Source organism: Puma concolor, chromosome A1 (assembly GCF_028749965.1).
Source record: "Puma concolor isolate L17-30 chromosome A1, mPumCon1.1.hap2, whole genome shotgun sequence".
NCBI lineage: Eukaryota > Metazoa > Chordata > Mammalia > Carnivora > Felidae > Puma > Puma concolor.
In genome coordinates this window covers 96,942,519-96,964,783 of record NC_141667.1, presented here as the reverse complement: position 1 = coordinate 96,964,783, position 22,265 = coordinate 96,942,519, and the positions used below count along the sequence as shown (strand labels likewise).

Genomic DNA, 22,265 nt, shown 5'->3' with positions numbered 1-22,265 from the left:
GTTATGTGTAAGTTATGAATCACTAAATTCTACACCTTAAACCATTACTACTGTGGTAGGTAGTAGGGTATGTTAACTAACTTGGATTTAAATTTAAAAAACCCCAGCAATTAGAGCAGTGATTGGAAAGTAAGAAATTCTGATTAATGAAGTAGATTGTTTGCTTTTAAGGGATTCATTAAATGTTGTTTTTCATGTAGAAGGATTCTTTTGAATATCTGATAGACAACGACAGGACATCTCATGTATTTTAGAGGCCACAGGGTTAAATTGTCACAAAGTGTTAATGATTTATTCGGAAATAGGGCGCATGGCAGTCCCAGCAGTTCTGAGCTGTTTATAGGGAGACTGATTTCTGAGAGGAAAATGCCATGCATGGTGTGTCTGTCTCATAGAACTGGAGCCCAGGGTGTTGACTTGCTGCTAAATAGTTTTTGCTCATTTGTGACCAGTGATGCCTCTCAGATGTAAAATCTTTGCCTGGTACCTGAAAAGTTAATCTGATCATACCCTAAACCAATCAGAAATCCTAAGGAAAGGATGTGACTTTTCTGCTGGGAAATGGAACAGTCCCTAACACTCATTCCACACTTACATGATGCCATGTAAGGGTACCAGGGAGACTGTTAGCATCCAATCTCACAACAACCCTAGGAGATAGGTTTTGTTCTTATTCCCATTTGACAGGTGAAGACACAGAGGGAACAGAAAAATGTCTCTCATATTGCCCTAGATACACAGCTACTTGAGGGTAGGGTGTGTGTGTGGTGGGGGGCACTTAGGCTTCAAGGTCTTCATACTCGAACCACTCCTCCACACCAGAGAGGTGAAGCACAGTGCTGTAGCAGGAAGGGTAACCAGAGATTAGTGACATCCAAGGCTTCCTTGACTTTGGCTCCTGCAGACTTTTTTTTATTATTATTTGTGGTAAAATACACATAACATAAAATTTACCATCTTAACCACTTTGAAGTGTACATCCACATCCTGTATAACTATCTCCATTATCCGTCTCCCAGATTCTTTTCATCTCGTAAAACTGAAACTCTGTACCTACTGAACAACACCTCCCCATTCCCCCAGCTCCCCAGCCTCTGGCAACCACCACCCCACTCCCTGTCTCTATGAGGTTAACTACTCTACATCCCATGTATAAGTGGAATCATACAGTATTTATCTTTTTGTGATTCACTTATTTAGCATCATGTCCTTAAGGTTCATCCATGGGTCAGAATGTCCTTCCTTTTCAAGGCTGAATAATATTGTATTGCATTGTATTGCATTGTATTGTATTGTATTGTATTGTATTGTATTGTATTGTATTGTATTGTATTGTATTGCGTTGTATGTGTTGTATTGTATCATATTGTATTGTATTGTGTTGTATGTTTATATCGCATTTTGCTTGTCCATTCATCTATTGATGTCCACTTGGGTTGCTTCCAATTTTTGGCTGTTGTGAGTAATGCTGCTCTCCTGGGAAGAACTAGATGGAATGGGAATCTGCATCTGGCCACACAGGTCCTGAAGTCTAAGTTGATCTGATGCTTAACTTCCTGAGTGTGACAGCTCTTTATGGGCACACTCCATCAGAAGGAGGGAATCCATGGGGTGATTTCTCTGCCCAATTCCTTAGCCTCCAATAAAGAAGCCTTAAAATCTCATTTTGTTTTTTTTTTTTTTTTTTTTTTTTGGCATTACTCCTGTGCAAGTTTATTCCTATAGAAGTGTAAACAGAGTTGCTGACATATGAAATCTCAGTCTCTGATATTCTGCCACATGGGAATTGTAAATCCAGCCATAATCATTTGATTATATCTATGGAATATTCTTATTCTCTTTTTCAGAGTACTTTGAAAAGTAAAAGTATTTCCTGTTTTTGAAAAAGAATGTTTTAACTGTAATAATTTGGGGGGAAGGAACACATGAGGTCCAAAATCATTCCTAGCCCATACTCTTTGTTTAATTCTCTACAACTACTTCTTCCTTAAAATTTGGTGATTTGGGGGGAGTAAATATCACTTTTTAAGTTTGTTATGCTACCTGAGAGAGATGTTTCTGTAAACATGTTGTCATTTTTATTTATTATTTTTTAAATGTTTTATTTATTGTTTATATATAGAGAGAGAGAGCATGAGTTGGGGAGGGGCAGAGAGAGAGAGAGACACACACACAGAATCGGAAGCAGGCTCCAGGCTCTGAGCTGTCGGCACAGAGCCTGACACGGGACTCGAGCTTACAAACCATGAGATCATGACCTGAACCAAAGTCGGACGCTTAACCGACTGAGCCACCCAGGCACCCCCATGTTGCCATTTTTAAAAACAGATATAGCTCAATGTAAAATTCATAGGAAAAAAGAAAGGGAGATTTTCATTGTTCATGCCTCAAGGAGTTCTCCTAAACTGTTTCAAAGGCAATTGACAATAGTTGAAGAATTCTGCCTGGCTTTTCAGTAAACCTAGGTAACATGAAAATTTACTGAACTCCATTTATCCGGATGAACTCCTTTAGAATGTGACACTGATTTCCTGCTGGGAAGACAAACAGGAAAGTCAAAGACAGTGTATGGGTCTCTGAACCATTATCATTTGTTGGGGAGGTGCTCTGCCAGGCAGGCTTCTGAGTTTATTAAGCATGGCTGCTCAGCCTAAGTTTACTCAGCACGTCTTACCTCTGTAGACCCTCTGTGATATACCAGATGATGGATCCCCAGTTCAACTTGCATCTTCACGGGCTTCCTGCCTTCTTCCCTCCATTGTCTGTGCTGCTGCCAAGGCCTTTTTGCCTTTTGAAAATTTAGCACTGCTGATATGTGAGAGAATCTGCTAAGCACTTAATGTATATATGCTGGTTACAACTAACCTGGGAGGAAATGTTATTATTATTATTATTGTTGTTTTCCCATTTTAAAGATGGGGAAACTGACACTAAGATAACACAGCTAGTAAGTGAGGGATCTGGCATTTAACATCAGGCTCTTCTTTGAAGCCCATGAACTTGACCACCCGTTTATCCTGCTTCTAATTTTTCATAATTCTGTACTTCCTCAGCTCTTTATGTCTTTATTGAATCTTCGATTTGTCTCTTTTTGTTCCATCCCTTAGACCATTTATTTTTTTTCTTGTTTTTACCTTCTTGTTGAACTAACCTTTGTTGTCTTTTCCTTCGGTGTTGACTTTTAATAAAGTAATCTCATAAGACTTGGCCCATAGTATTTCAGTAAGCTTATCTCTCAGGAAATGTTGACTGGAAAAAATAACCACAAAAACAAATTTAGAAGCATAACATATTTTCAACTATAGGAATAACCTTTTCCTCTAATTTGTAAAATATGTTCAATGCTTTTGTATCTCAAAATTTTGGAAGACAATTGCATTGGAGCTTGATTTATGGTGTTGTATACACTGTTAATGTTCAATATGCATAATGTTAACTTTTTAAATCTCTGTGAAAACTCTTGAGAATATTGTCTGAATTTAAAATTCAGAACAACAGAGTTATATCAGATATCTAAACCTTATCTTTGAATCAGTTAATAGTGTACTTTTTCTCCTAGGTAATTTTAATATTGTTTAATATTTTAAAAAATATGTAGGTATAGTCACATTGGAAAGAGAAAATGGAATATAATTTCAGAAAGTGTATTTTGATATTTTATTCATACAAATCTTTTTTCTGTTTTGATCATGTAGCAACTAAATCTCAAAAGGGTTTTATTTATCTCTTTTGTGAACATAGACTCTATGTTGAAGGATACAACATTGGTTAGGTAGCAGAGCAACTCAAGTTTTTGTTTTGAATGAAAACCATATCATTTGATGCATCCTCTAACCTGTATACATTTATTACTCTGAATATAGGACCACAGAGGAGTATTTTCAAGTGATCATATTTTGGGGTCTATTTTTATTTCTACGTGGATATAAGCACACATATACAAATGGATAAAAAACATTTTGGAGGGATATGCCCTCAAATGTCACAGTGGTTGTCTCCAGTGAGAGTCTTTGGGGTGGGGGGTGTTGAGAATGAGAGACCCTTCCACTTTTACTCCACGTACTTCTATATTGTTTGAATTTTTTTCAACAGGCCTAAGGGACTTATGTAAAAGGAAAAAAAAATCAATAAATAAAAACAGCATTAGTGATAATAAATCTTGCTTATATTGCAGTTCCACAACCTCCTAGATTAGAACCTCAGGAACCCAATTCTGCCACTAGCACAACAATTGCAGTTTATTGGAGCATGAACAAGGAAGACATCATTGACTCATTCCAGGTTTACTGCATGGAGGAACCACAAGATGACCAAGAAGTGAACGGTAGGATCTCTAACACAGATACAGATGTGTGTGTACGTTTCTGCATCTTTATGTGAAGTACTTACAGATATCCGTATTAAGACTTATTCCACAACGCATTTGTGGCCACATACAGAAACAACAATAAGCCAACAACCATATAAGTAAACAAAAGATGTATAAGCAAATATTGGAAGTCAGAATCAAGAAAAAGAAAATGCATAGGTATCATAATGGTCAACATGAATATTGTAATTGAGATTCAAATTTGGCTTTGAGTTCGCGGGATAACAGGAGCAACTAAGATATTCTCATTTTCAAAAAGGAAGTAACATACCAGCCTTTCAGGGAGAACAAGTCCCTTTCAGTGCTTGAATCTAAAAGAAAGTATAACGTACCATTTTGCAGGGGAGAAATGAGCCATATATAGGACAGTGTCCTCCATAATAATTGTAGCACAAATGTAGGATTAGATGTCATGGTTGGCAGTTTCTCAGATCCATCTTGATAAAAGCTGCAAACAAACCATAAAGGTTAATTTAGAGTTCACAATTCTTGAGGCATGGGCTTTGAAAAATGTGCTTTCCTCATGTTCCCAATTAATATGCATAGAGAAGTGAAAGTGCTTAGTAGGGTGAATGTATGATACATCTTTAGTGTATGATACATCTTTAGAGCCTCTGTAAATATCTCTCTGTTCAGTAGGACTTGTTTTTTCTTTCATTTTTTTTTTTTTTTGAGAGAGAGAGAGAGAGAGAGAACGTGTGAGCAGGGGAGGGGCAGAGAGAGAGGGAGACACAGAATCTGAAGCAGGCTCCCGGCTCTGAGCGGTCAGCACAGGGCATGACACGGGGCTCAAACTCAGGAACCATGAGATCATGACCTGAGCCGAAGTTGGACTCTTAGCCAACTGAGCCATCCAGGCACCCCTGTTCAGTAGGAGTTCTAATAAGACCTGGAAACCAGACACTTTGAGGTTGTACTTCCTGATGAATCAGAGCTGGGTGTGCTGGCATTCTATATTGCTTGTTGAAGACAGACCCACATTTTTTGGAAAACAGAGGAGCACACGACAGGATGGACATGCTATTCCAAAACTCAGGAGCCCAATTTGTAATGAGGAATGAATTTTATTATATTTCACTGTTACCAAGATTTAAATTTTTTGAGATGTCATGTGATACATATTTAAATTAGAAAAAAGTTTAAAAAAATTTACAAAGGCAACCATAGACATAGTGTGAAGTTGGCTAAGTTTGTCAGTTAAGGACTCTTTATTTTACTGGTGACCTATGACCACATACAACATGAGATAAGTGTTATCCCCATTTGCAAATAAGAAAACTGATGTGAGGTTAAGTAATTTTCCGAAGGCCACACAACTTATACATGACAGGGGTAGGACTCAAGCACAAACCTTTGAGACTCCAAAGCTTATGTTTTTGTCTGCTTGTCTCTGGGTTTGTCTTGTTATACCACACTTCCTCTTCCTCTGTATCTAGCTGCATATGTCATGGACCTTCGTGACTCTCCAAGACTCCTTTTAACAATGATTTATTGATTGCCTGAAGTGCGTTTTTTTCTTAGTACTTCACCTCCGCATCTGCCCCAGCCCCTAAACACTTACCTGTCCTGTGTCTCATCTATTCACCGCCTTGAAATCTGCAGATGCCCGTTAGCTAATCTGGTGATCTATACTGTGATGCCCTGCTCTGTGTAGGGTCTCCAGCAATGTATGTTATGTGCGTTGTTAAAAGAAGTACTGGGGCAACGGAACTCAGCCCAAGAGGATGATTCCACTGAAAACTGTAGCCACAGTTTCTAGGATGTGGGGGAAATGTTTTTCACTGTGTAAGTCCTTATAAGATTCTTTAAACCAAACTTTCTGTCCAGAAAGAAGAGCTCATTGGGACAGAAAGATGCAATTAAATAAATGGAGTTGAAGAGTTCCTAAATTTCCTTTAAAAGTAAATGATCTGGGCTTCTTAACTGGGGGAGTTTTGAAGATGTGATTTTCAAGAGTAATCAGGGAGGATAACTGAAATTATCAGGGCTAATTCAAAAAAGAAAATAATTCTTTTTAAAGGAGAAAACATTTCAGTAAGAATAATCAGATTGGTCCAAAGGGGCAGGTGTTCGTAATGGTATCGAGTAATGATACTACTAAAATATTGAGAGTAAAGTGACTTAGAAATTTTAGGAAATGTCTTCATTGACCAAATTATTTTCTAGAATAGTTTGTGACCTATCAAAGTTATTTAAGTATTTCTGTAAGTTGTGGAACTCTCTAGTTGGAAGGATTCTGGAATTCATGAAGAGGAACCAGGATTTGAAACTTTGAAAATTATACTGAATACTAAAATTGTTGACTAATTTGGGAAATTGCTTTATAACATAAATTTGGAAAACATGGGGTTGTCCTTATTTTATTACATGCTCTCCTGAAATATTGGCATTGCTTCTTAAGAATTTTTTGAGAATGTATTACTGAAATTTAAGCTAACATAAACTATGCAATTTTAGTATTTGCTATTGAACTACATTACTTTAATTGTGGCAGATGAAGTTCATATCTTACTAATATCCTATTATTTTCTGTAAGTGTTCACATGTAATACGGCATCAATCTAAATGTCTCTTTTTAGCATGCTCTTGTTTTCTTAGGTATTTGAAAATACTAGCTATCACCTAATGATATCTGTAAGTTTATCAGTTTGAATTTTCCACTGAAAATAGTAGACCAATTCTTCTAGTAGCTAATTTCTAATTAACTTTAGAAGACACCCTAAAGTTTATAATTGTGTTTTGTGCTAGACTTGGTGGAAGAATACAGATTGACAGTGAAAGAAAGCTACTGCATTTTTGAAGATCTGGAACCTGGCCGTTGCTATCAAGTGTGGGTAATGGCTGTGAACTTCACTGGATGTAGTCTGCCAAGCGAAAGGGCAGTTTTTAGAACAGGTAAAGAGATGTTAAGAGGGTGTCGGGAGGCAATTTTCAATTCTTCATAGATTACTAAGATCAACCTATAAGCATTTATTAAGCACCTATAGTGTGCTAGGTGTTGTGCAGTGGTGAGTACACAAGGATGAGTAAAACTGGGCTCCTGTTCTCAAGAAGCTTGCTGTCAAGGGCGAGAGATAAAACAAAATATCATAAAAATTGTGGTAAGGGTCATGATCTATTTATATACAAGTTATTGTGAAAACACTCCAGAGGAGTACTCAACAGAGCCTGGGACAGGGGCAGGTTTAGGAATGGCTCCTTAGAATTGATGCCTAAATGGAACCCTTTGAAGGATCAGTTAAAGGAGTATATTCCATTTATAGAAAACATATGAGCAGAGGCATCAAGGTAAGAAAAAGTATGGAGTGTGCAGGGCACTACAAGAAGTTTAGAATTATTTCTTTGACTTAAAAACAAGGAGAGGAAAGATGTGAGGTGACAAAGGCTAGTGTATGGGGGCCATGTTTGCTAAGGTAAGATTGGGCTTCATTGTATGGGTACTAGGAGCCCCAAAAGGTTTTTCAGCGATGATATTCAACTGGGAATGCATCCCATGATGGAATCTTTTCACTGAAGGCTGCCGTGGGTGTGGCATAAGCCAGGTTTGCATCACCTTTAAGATCATTCTAACTACTTCAGGGGGAGAAATGACTCACTCCCACCATTTTATTCTTTCTTCTTGCCTCCTAAAATAAGTATTTATTGAGTATCTACTGAAGGCAAGATTATGGCTAACTTGTGTGAAGGGAGACAGACAAGAATCTGTATTGTAATTTGCTTGTAGATGTATAAAAAAACTGTTGAGATTTATAGGAAGCTAGTATTAGAGGCTCTCTGGGGATGGGTGAAAACTGTACAGTTTGGAAGGCAGAGGTGGGAGGGGGACTTTTCATTATATACATTATCTTTTGGGCTTTCAACCAAGAATGTATTTTTTAATCAAAAATTAAAATGAAACCATGCCCAAGCACTCTTCCCAGGGTACGAGGGAAGCAGAGCTGATGTTGATTGTTCCGTGATTGCTTTGGTTCTCTCTCGCAGCACCCTCCACCCCTGTAATCCGCGCCGAGGACTGTACTGTGTGTTGGAACACAGCCACCATCCGATGGCGGCCTGCCAACCTGGAGGCCACTGAGACCTACACTCTGGAGTACTGCAGACAGCACTCTCCCGAGGGTGAGGGCCTGAGGTAAGGATCTTTTCCACAGGGAGAGCCCAGGGTGCCTGGAACTCAGCTCAAGGTCCTAACCTAACTGAGCTTCTGCCTAGAGAGGGAGAAGAGCTTCCTAACATCCTGCTGAGCTCATTAAGCTGTTGACTTGATTTGCAACTCCATCACTGTATTCGTCAATGAACTCCAAGTTTGTAATAAAACACATGCTACAATGTAGAATAATAACTCCCTTGTAAGAAAAATGTATGCAAATTTTAATAAGATAGAACATTCTTTGAGGTATATTTAACTTGAGTCGTTAGACAGGATTTATGCATATTTCATGCATTTTTTAGTAGTTATATCAGAATAGATACACCTAACTCAGGAAACTAATAGTGAGCTTATATATAATGTAAATCTGTGTCTCCATGATGTATTGGTAATATAAAGGAGCTAATTATATATATGTATATATACATATGTGTGTATATATATAATATGTATATGTATACATATGTATATGTGGGTGTATATATATATATATTATATATATTACGTATATATAATTACAGAGACATACCTGCCTCTCCAAGAGCAAGAAGGATCTAAAGAGATTTTTCCAGGAAAAAAAGAAATGGGAAGCTCTCTCACTAAACTTATAAAGCTTTAAATTTGTTAATAAAGGGGTATGCATCCTGGGGGCATTTGGTAAATGTTAATTTATTTACTGAGGTGGTGATTTCTTAGACTCTAATCCATGGCAATAGAGCAAGTTCACATTCCATGATGAGTATTCAGATCATTATTATTAATGCTCATATTTTAATAGAGGCACTTTTAGCTTGTTTTCATTTATTTATCTTTTTGAAATGTTTATTTAAAAATTTTTTAAATGTTTATTATTGAGAGACAGAGAGAGACAGAGCATGAGCATGAGAGGGACAGAGAGAGGGGGAGACACAGGATCAGAAACAGGCTCCAGGCTCTGAGCTGTCAGCACAGAGCCCGACATGGGGCTCGAACTCACAAACTGCAAGATCATGACCTGAGCCGAAGTCAGATGCTTAACTGACTGAGCCACCCAGGCGCCCCTGAAATGTTTGTTTATTTTTGACAGAGAGAGAGAGGGCACGAGTTGGGGAGGAGCAGAGAGGGGGGGGGGGATCAGAAGTAGGCTCCGCACTGTCAGCAGTGAGCACGATGTGGGACTAGAACCCACAAACTGTGAGATCATGACCTGAGCCGAAGTCAGATGCTTAACCAACTGAGCCTCCAAGCACCCCTAGCTTGTTTTTAAAACAAAGTTAACTGAAATGAATTATTTTGGTAGGATATAAAACTTTGAAATAATAGTACAACATTAGGCGGCTTTTTAATAAAGTATATTATTTAAGCTCTTGATTATCTACATGATCAATCAACAACTATTTATTTAGTTATGTAAGGTTTCACACGACTGAGCAATAATCATAGTTTCTTTCAAATATGTGAAGACAGGCCTCACAAAACAATGATCAAACAATGAATTCATGTTGAGTGGGGTATGTATGGGTGGGATGTAGGCATTTCAGCAGATGTGAGAACATAGTAAATGTACATAAAACAACATAGCTGTTAATGTGCCAACTGCTGGATGGCAGACCTCAATAATCAGCAAATAGAGGCGAGGTGAACTCTGACCACAATGGAGTGGGAGAAGAAGAAATGGGGGCAGGGGGAGTAGGGAGAGAAAGAGACAGAGACAGAGAGATTATAACTGACTTTTATTGAGCATTTACTGTGTGCCAGTCACTGTTTTTGCCTTATTTAATTCTCATAAGAACTCAGAGAAAACAGACTCTTTGAGAGGGTACTCAGCTAGTGAGTAACAATCAGGATTCAAGCCCCATTTTGTCAGTTGTCAAAGTCCAAGCTGCTAATCCCCATTTAATGTCACCTAGGGGCATCCTGAAACTTCCTGGAACTTCTCCACAAAAAACCCTTGGTGTCATGAGAACCCCGTATCAGCAGTGCCCAAGTCCCTGGCAACCCCTCCCACTGTTCTCCACCATCACCTCAGTTCTTTCTGAGGCAAAATCAGACTGTTAAGGAGTGCTCTGAAATGACTCATCCTTGTTATGGCATCTGGCCTCAGCTGACATTTGCATAAATAATAGCACAGTTGGATTCTTAAATCAGCAGGGATCTGGAAACCCTGAGATCTAGTGGCCATCGCACTAAGGGAACTGTGATGTCATCTCATAAATGTGGCTACAGGGAGAAGGAACGGGGGGATGGATGGGGAAATGGCAATCCATTGAGGGCCTCAACATGCCAGGAACTATGCTAAATCTCTTTCAACTCTCTCAAAAATCCTAGGAGGGAGGTGAGGTGATGAACTCCATTAAATGAGATTCAAGAAAGTTAAATAATTTGGCCAAGGTATTAAATGATGGAGTGAGAATTTGGAGTCAGAATTCAGACTCAGATCTGTCTTATTCTCTCCACTAGTTCTAAAACTTGTATTATTATATAGACTGAGTTAGCATACTTCAACCGCCTGACAATAGGGAGTTATTATGTATCTAGAATTTCTTTTGACATATGAAAATTATAGATGTAAAGAGAGAATGCAGTATCATTATTCAAACCTTTCCTGACCAATGTTTTTCCTTTCCCTGATCACCCTGGGGGCCTCAAAACAAAACAAAACAAAACAAAACAAAAACAAAAAACCAAAATATTCATTTAGTATCAACAATGAATAATACATTCCAAACAAATCCTTCTATCAAAGCCAAAGAAGCAAAAGACGGTTCCATTTGTAAGAAGAAAATGGCCACCCACAAATGTTATTAAGACAAAAGTTGTGCTAATTAAAACATAAGGCTTGTCATTATTTTATTCTGTTTGGGACTTGCTGGTAGGTTCATTCTAATTTTTCTTGTTAAAGGAGAGCCTCTGAGAGGCTGGATAAGCAGATGTTCCTAGTAGTTATAGAACAGTACAGGGATCCTTTGTTATTGAATGGATATAGTCCAGCAAGTTTAAAGTGAAGGGAAATTCCACATTCAGAGCCTTGTTGATAGCTTGGAGCTGTTTTGGAGATGGAACTGTTTTCCAGGTGCTAAAAGATTCCTCAGTGCCAGGAGGTAGAATGGTATGTCCAATCCACAACCCAGGGGGGACTCTCCAGCCTCTGGATCCCTGCTGAGTCTGACAAAAAAAATAACTTCTTGAAGCAAACACACATTTGTTGGCCACAAATCACTACCTTGTTCATTTGCTAAGTCTGTTGCCGATGTACAACATTAGAGACATTCCTCATCAGTACAAGAACCCTCAGTGTCTTAAACCCCAGGTTGGCATCAAGAGACTGCAATAACTCATTTTTAATTTCAGACGCCCAGAGCTGCAAAACTCAGTTGTATTTCTCTTGGTTCTCCAACTTAAGAGTTGAGAGGAAAGGAAAAGTGGCCATGTGCCATAGTCTTTTGACTATCTGGTGCTTACAACTACCTTGAAAGTATTCCTTACAGAGTCTGATGGATCAAAACTATAAAACATTATGAACTACTTAACTATGATCTGTATTGTTGCATCTCTAAGATAACAACTGTACACAACTAGTCAGATAGTAGAATTGATAAACAAACTTAAAACTTGATCACCTCTAGTCAAAATGCAAACAATCCCTACTGTTCCATTCTATTAGAACCACATTCTTCACTTCGGTTCTCTGTACAGCAGTACATAATTAGAGTTATTTTTGTCTTGGAAAGAACAGTAAGCCAAGAGTTATCTGATCCCACTCACTTGTTGTCTCCATGAAGGGATCATTATGTAAATTTGCAGCCTCAGTGTCTGGGACACTATCTGGCATATTGTAAGTACTCAATAAATATGTGTTACCTGAATGGGTTAATATCAATTAGCACTGAACACATAATACTGATACCAACAAGAAAAGTTAGGCCGGATTTGAGGATAATCTCTTACTCAAAATGGGAACAAAATAACCTGTGCTGAAAAGTAGCACAGAATGGTGAATGAATTAATTTTAGTGCTTGGGTGCTTAGCTAGGAGATAAGACCAGCCTAGTTCATGGACTAGAAACTATTTAATGGATCACTCTATGGCACTTATAATCTTGTTTAGCCATTGGTCACATAACCTTTTCATTGGTTCTGGGTTCTACCCAAAAATCTTATGCTAAACCAGATCCAAAAATTGATACAGAGGTCACTGTTGGGGAGTAAATGGGATCAAAGATTCCTTCTTTTTGATGTGGTGTGTTTGGGTGAGGATGGGCAACTTATCTGTGTAGATATTCAATAAAGTTCTGTTAAGTGAATGAATGAGTGAATGAATGAGGGGAGTAGCCAGCCTCCTGCTGGCCTTGCCACCACCAGGTCATCTAGCTGGCTAGAGTCTCTGGTACAGTGGAGAGGGAAGACTAAAGCGAATTGAGAACTAAATGAGTTCACGTCTCTTTCTCACCTTCAATTTCTGAAGAGACAGATAGCCTTAAAGGCTCTGGTCTGGAGTAGGAAGAGAAGTTGAAAGGAAATGAAAAGAATGGAGAAAAGGATGAGTAACATGAACGTACACACACACAGGGAGGGCATTGATTACCGTTTAGACTGGGGAATCTGATTTTTGTTGCCAGAACAGAAGGACCTGCATCTTCAGACCTGCATTCATTCTCCCAGTATGATGGCCTCTAAATGTTCCAATTTAAGACCAAAGGTGCTGGGCGAACTCTTACAGTGAGTGTTTGAATGGAGTGAGCCTACTGAGCCCCCAAGTTCCATGACGTGGTATCTGAAATAGCCAAGCAATTGCCTCCATTCCGTAATCCTCACAGAAAACACATTTGCATATTTTTGTGTGTGGGCATCATGGCTGGGCCCCAGCAGTCGGCCCCTGTTGGGATTGGGCGGTGGGCGGGAGTGACAATCCCCGGCTTGTGTGTGGGGGCTGAGGGAGCTCCTACTCACCCTTTCCTGTTTTTCTTTGAATGCTCTCCTCAGGTTGGGTGGGCTCAAAACACTTTCAAAAATTTTCCACCGCTCGGCTGTTTCCTCAGCTGTTCTGTCTCTCCTGTGTGGAGAGAAGTCAGCAGAACTGTGGGTGGAGGAGGGAAAACTGAGAGAAATATAGTACAGGGATTAGCTGTGTGGGCTGTGCAGAGAGAAGCTGTGTACTGAATGACAAATCTGTGAGACTCAATACACCACAAAAGTAGTTGGTAGTGAACTTCCTGCCCCTTCCCCTGCCACCCTGGCTGTGGCTGTAGGGTGGAGAAACCCTCCCTGGGTCCCCCTCCCCAGAAGCATCCCCAGGGTGAGCTGGGGTCTGGGTGCTGGGCCTGTAAACTCATGTTCCTCCTGCTTCCAGCATTCAGGGCCACACATGGTGGGGCAGGAACAGAATTGTCTCTCATGGTTGGGTTTTCTAGCTGGGGACAGCTGCCACTCTGTCTGTATAATAAGGACAAATAGGGGCGAGTTTTCTAATGAACTTAGTACCTGAATAGGATATGAAGAATCCCAGCATTTCTTTCTTTTTAAAAAAACTTTGTACCAAATTTTCGGCTGGATAGGTGATGACCAATTGTCAACAGCAAATGATTTGACCTTCAAATCATTGACTTCCTCCTCCTGGAGGAGGTAGTTATTCCTGCTCCAAGCTTGCTTCACAGGGTGATAGGAGGATCATTGACATGAACGGACCAAAATTTATTGAGTATTTAAGAGCTAATAGCCAATGTTTACATGGTATTGTTTTCCTGACCCAGGTAATATCTCTCAGCAAGGAGCACTTGGGAGAGTGAGTTATGGGATGATTCCCACTCCCTTACCCAGGATTCTTGGCATTTAGCTTTTCCTAAAAGAAATCTTTCTTCCCAAATGAATCTAATTAACTTTGATCATTTACAATCCTATACACCTCCTGGTTGTATAGTAAAACCTCAATCAATGAAAACCCAGACTGTTCCTTCACTTCTACCTTATGTTCCGTCAATTTCCAAAAGGATTCAAGTTGTTCACTATAAAAGACCTAGACATAATAGAACGACTAGAAACAATCATGTAAGAACAAGAGCCAGATCATGCAGGGGTGAGGAGATTGTATCAGAAAGTACAGGTTAAGAACAGTAGCTCAATGGAACATAAAATTTCAATCTGAACTTCCTGGTAGCTAAGGTGAAAACAAGAGAGGGGGAGACAGTAAGAGGGAGAAAGAGATTACATAACTCGTCTTTTTATAAAAAGGAAGCATAACATTTCACTAAGAGACAATTATATTTCTTGACATTCAGCTCTAAGATGAATTTTTCATGTAGATCTTTATATAAGGGCTATTGAACAAGATAATAGTGATTGTCTTTAAGAGCAGTTTTACAAAAATTGCAAAAACATTGCCGATGTAATCATTTTTTAAACAAGGTCTGAAAATGTAATGTTAAATCACCATTCCAGGCGGGTGGTGCTATAGGGACCTCAAGTAATTGTCTACATATGTGGGCTTAAAGTGGTTAAGGAAAATTTAGAGAATCCAGAGGAATGGATGTTACTAGACTCCTGGGCTTCTCTGCCTGAAATAGAAATGCTATCATTCAGGCTTTGGAGGGGAACTACAGAGAAAACAAAACTCCAGGATCCTTCTGCTGGAATCCTTTGGCTCACTTAGATTTTTGTGAGAAATCTAATTACAGGAGAGCCTGAGTCCCAAGGTTGGCAGTGTTCAGCCCTCGTGTTCCTACGCTATTATGAATAGTGATGTTTAGTTAACACTGAATCTCATAATGTCCTCATTTATCAAAAGACAAATGGTCCTGTTCAAAAATTTTTATTTTACCAAGTTTAAAAAAAAATCCATATATAAAGAATTTTCTTCTTAATCCTGATTTAACTAAAGTTTTTCATCTTAAAACAGAAAGTTCCATGTTTATACAGTTTAGGTTTTTAAAATGGCTTCCAACAGCAAAAGTTAGTTCTTGCATTTAATGTTGCTTATGTTCTCATGGATTTTTCTTCTTTTTCCTATTTCTCCCTCCCATCCCGTCTCATCCCACTCTATCTTATGAGTGTGTTTTCCAAACCTAACTGATCATAAAAATCAACTGGGTTACTTGTAAAAGCTTAGATTCACAGGCCTCCTTAAGAAATTCCAATTCAGAAGGTCTAATGTGTCCGGGCAGGTCTGGGAAACACTACTAGCTGGTCCCCTAGGGCCCAGCCGTGTGCTCTGTTCACAGTTCACATGAAATGGTGTTGACTGACTGGCTGAATGTTGGTGCGGCCAAAAGGAATGCTAGTAAGAACCCACTGTGTTTTTAACAAACAATTTGTACTTAGCCATCTGTTGTGCACTGCAGTGACAGCACCATCCGTAGGCTGCTTCCAGGAGTAATGGCACTGGATTCCTCCATATTGTTTGTACACATGCCGCCCCCCTCTGCCGGGGAGAAAACATGCTAAGTCTACGTGTTAGACACGGCAATGCAGAGGCAGTCACTCCTCAGTATTACCAGCCCCTCAGGTTCCCTAAAGCACACATAAACTCCTTTCTTCCATCCCACACAAATTGTTGAATATAGAGAAGCTACTATACAAAATTCAAATTAACACGTGTTCTGCAAACACATTCAACCAACTCCTGAGCTTGTAATATAGCTCTAAAAGTAAATTATTTAATTAATTTTGGATAATATCCAAATGGTACAAAATTCAAAAGATACAAAGGGATACAGTGAAAATTAAGTCGCCTTTCTATTTATCTGTCACCTACTCAATTCTTCTCCCTGGAGGCAACTACTCTTACCTGATTCATATTTATCCTTTCAGATGTGTGTATACAAACATCTCTATATTTTTGCAACCAATGGTAGCATACTATAGATATTTCTACCACCCTTGCTTTTCTTATTTAAAAATATTTCTTGGTGAGTATCCTGTACCAATAGATATGGAACTGTCTCAATTTTAAGAACAATTCCATTATATTCTGGTTTAAGAATATAATTTAATTTATTTAACCAATTGAAAGGTACTTAAGTTGTTTCCATTTTCTTGCTATCACAAACAATGCTGCAGAAAAAACCTTATCACATATCATTTCACACATGTACCAGAATATCTGTAATTCCTAGAAATACAATGACTGGGGTACCTGGGTGGCTCAGTTGGTTAAGCATCCAACTCTTGATTTCACTTAAGTCATAATCTCATGGTTTGTGAGATTGAGCCCCACATGGGTCTCTGTGCTGACAGCATGGAGCCTGCTTGGAATTCTCTCTTTCCTTCTCTCTCTGCCCCTCCCCTGCATGGGTACACACACTCTCGCTCTCTGTTTCTCTCAAAATAAATAAACATTGAAAAAATTCTTTAGAAATAGAATGACTGGATAGAGGTTTTACATTTTGGATTTTGATAGATATTACCAAACTGTTTACATAGAGGTTGTGGCTGTTACACACAGGCTAGAAGCATACAAAAAGAGTGCTTTGTTCTTCATATCCTAGCCTGCATAGGGTATGATAAAACTTTTGATCTTTGACAACTTGATAGGTAGAAGATAGAATCTTATTATAGTTTCAGTGTGCATTACTATTAATAGGTTGAACATCATTTCATATGTTTCGGAGCCATGTACTTTCTTTCCTGTGAAATATTCATTTCCTTTACCTATTTTTTTTTCCTGTTGGACTATAGTTTTTTCCTTATTGATTTGTAGAAGTTCTTTGGTTTTTAAAGAACATTAGTACTCATCTACAACATGGGTTGCTAATTTCTTTTGAAGGTTTTTTGCCATGCATAATTTTTAAATTGATTTGTAGTTGATATTCAATATTATATTAGGTTCAGGCATATGACATAGTGATTTAATATGTATCTACCTTATGAAGTGATCACAATAAATGTAGCTACCATCTTTTAGCATACAAAGTTATTACATACTATTAACATACTATTAACTGTACTAACATACAGTATTCCCAATACTGTACCTTGTATCCTCATATCTTATAAATAGAAGTTTGTATCTTTTTTTTTTATAATTTTTTTTTCAACGTTTGTTTATTTTTGGGACAGAGAGAGACACAGCATGAACGGGGGAGGGGCAGAGAGAGAGGGAGACAGAATCGGAAACAGGCTCCAGGCTCTGAGCCATCAGCCCAGAGCCTGACGCGTGGGGCTCGAACTCATGGACCGCGAGATCGTGACCTGAGCTGGTCGGACGCTTAACCGACTGCGCCACCCAGGCGCCCCTGAAGTTTGTATCTTTTAATCCCCTTCTCCAGTGCTCGCTTCGGCAGCACATATACTAATCCCCTTCTCCTATATCACCCATCCCCCCACCCCTCTCCCCTCTGGCAACCACCAGATGGTTCTCTGTATTTATGAGTCTGTTTCTGTTTTGTTGGCTCATTTTTCTTTGGATTCCACATATAAGTGAAATCATATGGTATTTGTCTTTGTCTGACTTAGCATTGTTCCACTTAGCATTATATACTCTAGGTCCATCCATGTTGTTACAAATGGCAAGATTTTGTTCTTTTTTATAGCTGAGTTTTATTCCATTGTGAGATAGGTCTGTAGGCCTAGATATAGAAATATCTCACATCTTCTTTAATCCATTGATGGACCCTTAGGTTGTTTCCATTTCTTGGCTATTGTAAATAATGTTGCAGTGAACATGGGGATGCAGGTGTCTTTTTAAGTTAGTGTTTTCATATTCTTTGGATAAATACCCAGCAGTGAAATTGCTAGATGATATGGTTGCTCTGTTTTTAATTTTTTGAGGACCCTCCGTACTGTCTTCCACAGTGGCTGCACCATTTTGCATTCCCACCAACAGTACACAAGGGTTCCCTTTTCTCCACATTCTTGCCAATGGTTGTTACTTCTTATCTTTTTGATAATAGCTATTCTAACAGGTGTGAGGTGCCATCTATTGTGGTTTTGACTGATGTCTCTGTGGTGATGAATCATGTTGCATATGCCATGTATACCTTTTGATACTATTTTAGGTGAATTTATCAATCTCTTTTTAAAATAGCTTTTAGTTTTTGTCTCCTATTTAAAAATCCTCTCTCTTATGTTTTTTTAGTATCCAGTGATTTCATTTTTAAAAACTAGATCTTTTATCATCTGAAATTTATTTCAGTAGCAAGTGTGAAATTAGTAATCCAACTTTATTTTTTCAGTATGACTATCCAGCCGTCCAAGGAAGAAAACCCATCATTTGACCTTCTGATTTGAAATACTTCCATTATTATCTACTTAAGAGCCTGTGTTTGGCTCCATTCCTGACCTTTATAATCTGTCACGTGTTCTATTGATCCATCTATTTATGTCCCAGTGCCATGCAGTTCTCATTACCTTAGCTTTGTAATTTAGGACTCTTGGCAGGTTAGGTTGCCCCTGCATGACTTCTTTTTTTAACCTCATGTCCATGTCTCCAACTTATAGGAATGCTTTTAGTATTTTCTCATTGAGCATTAGGTCCCTAATGGTTTTTTACTTCATGAAGACCCTTTTCAATTCCCACGTAAAATGATTCTTGCCCCATTGTCTGTATGGTAGGTTGTGTCAAACTTTGGACTGCCTTGTGAAAGGTCTCAAGCTACAAAGGCCTTTCTTATATTGGGCGGACATTGGCTCCCAGTGGCTTCCACTCATTTGCCTTCTGAAACAACAGAAGAGAGGAACAGTCTCATTTACCATAGCCTTTCGGACTTCTGTGGGTCTCCTTGAAAGTTTCTCTCTGCTTTATAGCACTGGAGTTTAACAAATGTCATTTGTTCTACCAGTGGAGAGATGAATAGCTGAAAGTCTTTCAAAGACCTGCTGAGCACAGAAAGGTGGGATTGTACTCCTTGGCATGCTTATGCTCCACCGGCAATCTGCTAATTGCTGATGCATCAGGGTTTCTAGATGCTTCCTTGCCCTCACATTCCTGAAAACTGCACACAGAGAGCTGTCCCCTACACTGCAGTATGGCTCTTGTAGGGAGAATTCCACACTTATGACCCAAAGTGAGGCCATCTGACTCACATTTCTTACTGTCTTTTGAATTTTACTTTTGGCTTTAGACTTTTCACATAGATCAGTCATAGTACTGATGAGGCTAACATCCTTCTTACCTAAGCACCAACAACTTGCTGTGGTTCCATGTGTTGTGTAACCATTTACCTCAGTTTGGATATTCTGTGAATCTGGGTCCTACTGCAAACTACACTTTGAATAAGTCATGTGGGTTTGGTTGCAGTGATGATGTTTTTGTTTCTGCAATTAAAAAAATTATCATCTGTGGAAGAGTGCCACTCTTCAGATTTCAAATTCCAAATTTTTAAAAGGCTTTATTGGGTGGGGCCCTGGGTGGTTCAGTTGGTTAAGCGCCCTACTTCTGCTTGGGTCATGATCATGTGGTTCGTGAGTTTGAGCCCTGTGTCAGCTCTGTGCTGACAGCTTGGAGCCGGGAGCCTGCTTCAGATTCTGTGTCTCCCTCTCTCTGCCTCTCCCCTGCTCACACTCTGTGTTTCTCTCTCTCTCTCTCTCTCTAAAAAAAATAAACATTAAAAAAAAGTTTTTATTTGGCTAAAAGCAAGGAAAGCTAGTATGAGGAATTTTATGGCATTCAAGTGATGAGGTCAGACAAGTAAAAAGACATGGAGATAAACCATTTGTATGTGAGATTTTTTGCTTTGTTCTTGGTGCTGGAGCATAAGATGACAACTTGTCACCAATAAAACTCTATGACATTTCACATCATTTTCGTGCTCATGCCTAGTGCTTTTATTTCACAGATGCAATGAGGGCATCGTGCATATCTATCAACTCTGCATGGCCTGTTCACATACTGAAAGCAGGATCTGATCCCATATTCTGACTTCAATACCGTGTAGACCTTTATTCTTTAAATGAGTGGTGAGACATAGGATGCAGTTGATTATATATATGGAATTCTTTCCTTGGCAAACTTCCTAAAACTTCAAGGCAAACACTTCCCCCAAATCAGTATTTTTGGTATTTAACAATCTCATTGTTATGAAATGAAGCCAGCATGTTTTATCCCTTCTCTGAAACTAAAATTTCCTCACCTAGTCTTGCTAAATGCCCCTCAGGCTTCAGGGTAACGGGGTCTGGTCACACAAGTGATTGACAGACATTTATTTCATGAGTGAATGAAGTTAATTCAGTACAGGCCCAAGTATGCTTACTGAGACAATAATTTTACAGCTTATTATAATTAGCATACATTTAAAACATCTCTTTAGTCATCAAATCAAATAAGATAAGCAATACATCCACCCCAGAATAATATGCTAGATATTAGTCAGGAATTACATTCTTAATCATAGGACATGGGTTTTCATTAACTAACTGAAGCATAATTAGTTGTCTGTGAACATGTGGCTCATTGATCCCCTGTGCATCTAAAGATAGTGCTTGTGGAGAGCTGGGTCAGGTGGTAGGTTCTGAAATAACGACCAATAACATCTGAGCAGTCTCCAGCGGTCTCTTCCAGACAGGGCACTAAATAGCATATACACAAATAGACCCAGTCTGCTCCCCTCCTCTGTCCCCTTCTTTCTGAGGAAGACGGGGTGTTTTTTCACTTTTAGACGTGGTGGGGGAGGGCATTGTTACTTTGTACATATTTCCTGCTTTTGAAAACTTTTTGATTAGTTTGTTTTTTGAATTAATGATGCTTTTTCCTTCTTCTGATTCTCCATGGTGTTCTCTAAGGCAGGTACTGAGAAGTGAAATAAATCTACAGAAGTAGAAGTGACCTGAAAAAAGTCTTTGATTCAAACACTTTTGTAGTACATTTGTTGATAACAAACACAAAGAAAAACAAAAACAAACAAGCAAACGGATTTAAAAAAAAAACAAAAAACCTTCTTCTGAGAATGAGCAGGAAGGGTATTGTACTATTGTTTTCACTGACCATTATCCAAAGGCAAGATCTCCAGGGAACAGAGCCTGGCATTAGCACTCAGATTAGGAATTCCTTAGTAAGGAGCCTAACTTGTAACTCTCTCCAAAGCCTCTCCAGATAGAGGCTGAAGAAAAAGAGCACTTGTGTAATTTACTTGTATACATGCTCTGGGTCATGCTATCAGGCAGATCAAGAGACTAGAAAAGAGGCACAAACTACTTCAGCTCCCCAGCACGTTCTGAGAGCTCTCTGTTCAAATCCAGCAAGTCTGTATGTGTTTAAATGGTTGGGCTGTTGTAAGCCCGTTGCCACTTAGATACCACTACCAGCCTTTTATCTTAATCTACATGGGAGATTTAGAAACAGAAACTTTGGGGATTTTATTTGGCAATTAGAACTTGCTTTTCTTGCTTGGACTAAACTTGCTTTACAAGATACTGTCTTCTAGGGGTGCCTAGGCTACTCAGTCAGTTAAGTGTCTGACTCTTGATACCAGCTCAGGTCATGATCCCAGGGTTGTGGGATCAAGCCCTGCATCGGGCTCTAAGCTGACAGTGAGGAGCCTGATTTGGATTCTCTCTCTCTCTCTCTCTCTCTCTCTCTCTCTCTCTCTCTGCCCCTTCCCTGCTTACTCTCTCTCTCTCAAAATAAATAAACTTAAATATTTTTTAAAAGATATTGTATTCTTTAGGGCTCTTCTGTTTCTATAACTTGACTGGCTTTTGTATGATGGCCATGTACAAAATCATCACTCACCTTAAGTTTTCCACTATGCTGGATCTGCTAATTAGATATTAGGATCTGTGGTATTATAGATTGGCTTAACATCATCTTAATCCAGAAATGCCCTCTTAGGCAGAAATTGAT

The 22,265-nt window shown here is 38.9% G+C and overlaps 1 protein-coding gene across 2 annotated transcripts in view; it reads left to right on the top strand.

Moving 5' to 3' along the window:
• CMYA5 (cardiomyopathy associated 5) overlaps positions 1-22,265 on the top strand; it is an 89,763-nt gene that overhangs the window by 57,673 nt on the left and 9,825 nt on the right. Inside the window, exons 7-9 of one of the 2 annotated variants that reach the window (XM_086698000.1) lie at positions 4,175-4,324; positions 7,118-7,264; positions 8,351-8,498. In XM_086698000.1, coding sequence (XP_086554126.1) covers positions 4,175-4,324; positions 7,118-7,264; positions 8,351-8,498 — 445 coding nt within the window. Of the gene's footprint in view, positions 1-4,174; positions 4,325-7,117; positions 7,265-8,350; positions 8,499-22,265 lie in introns of those variants that run through there. The other variant, XR_015248369.1, reaches the window with a different exon arrangement.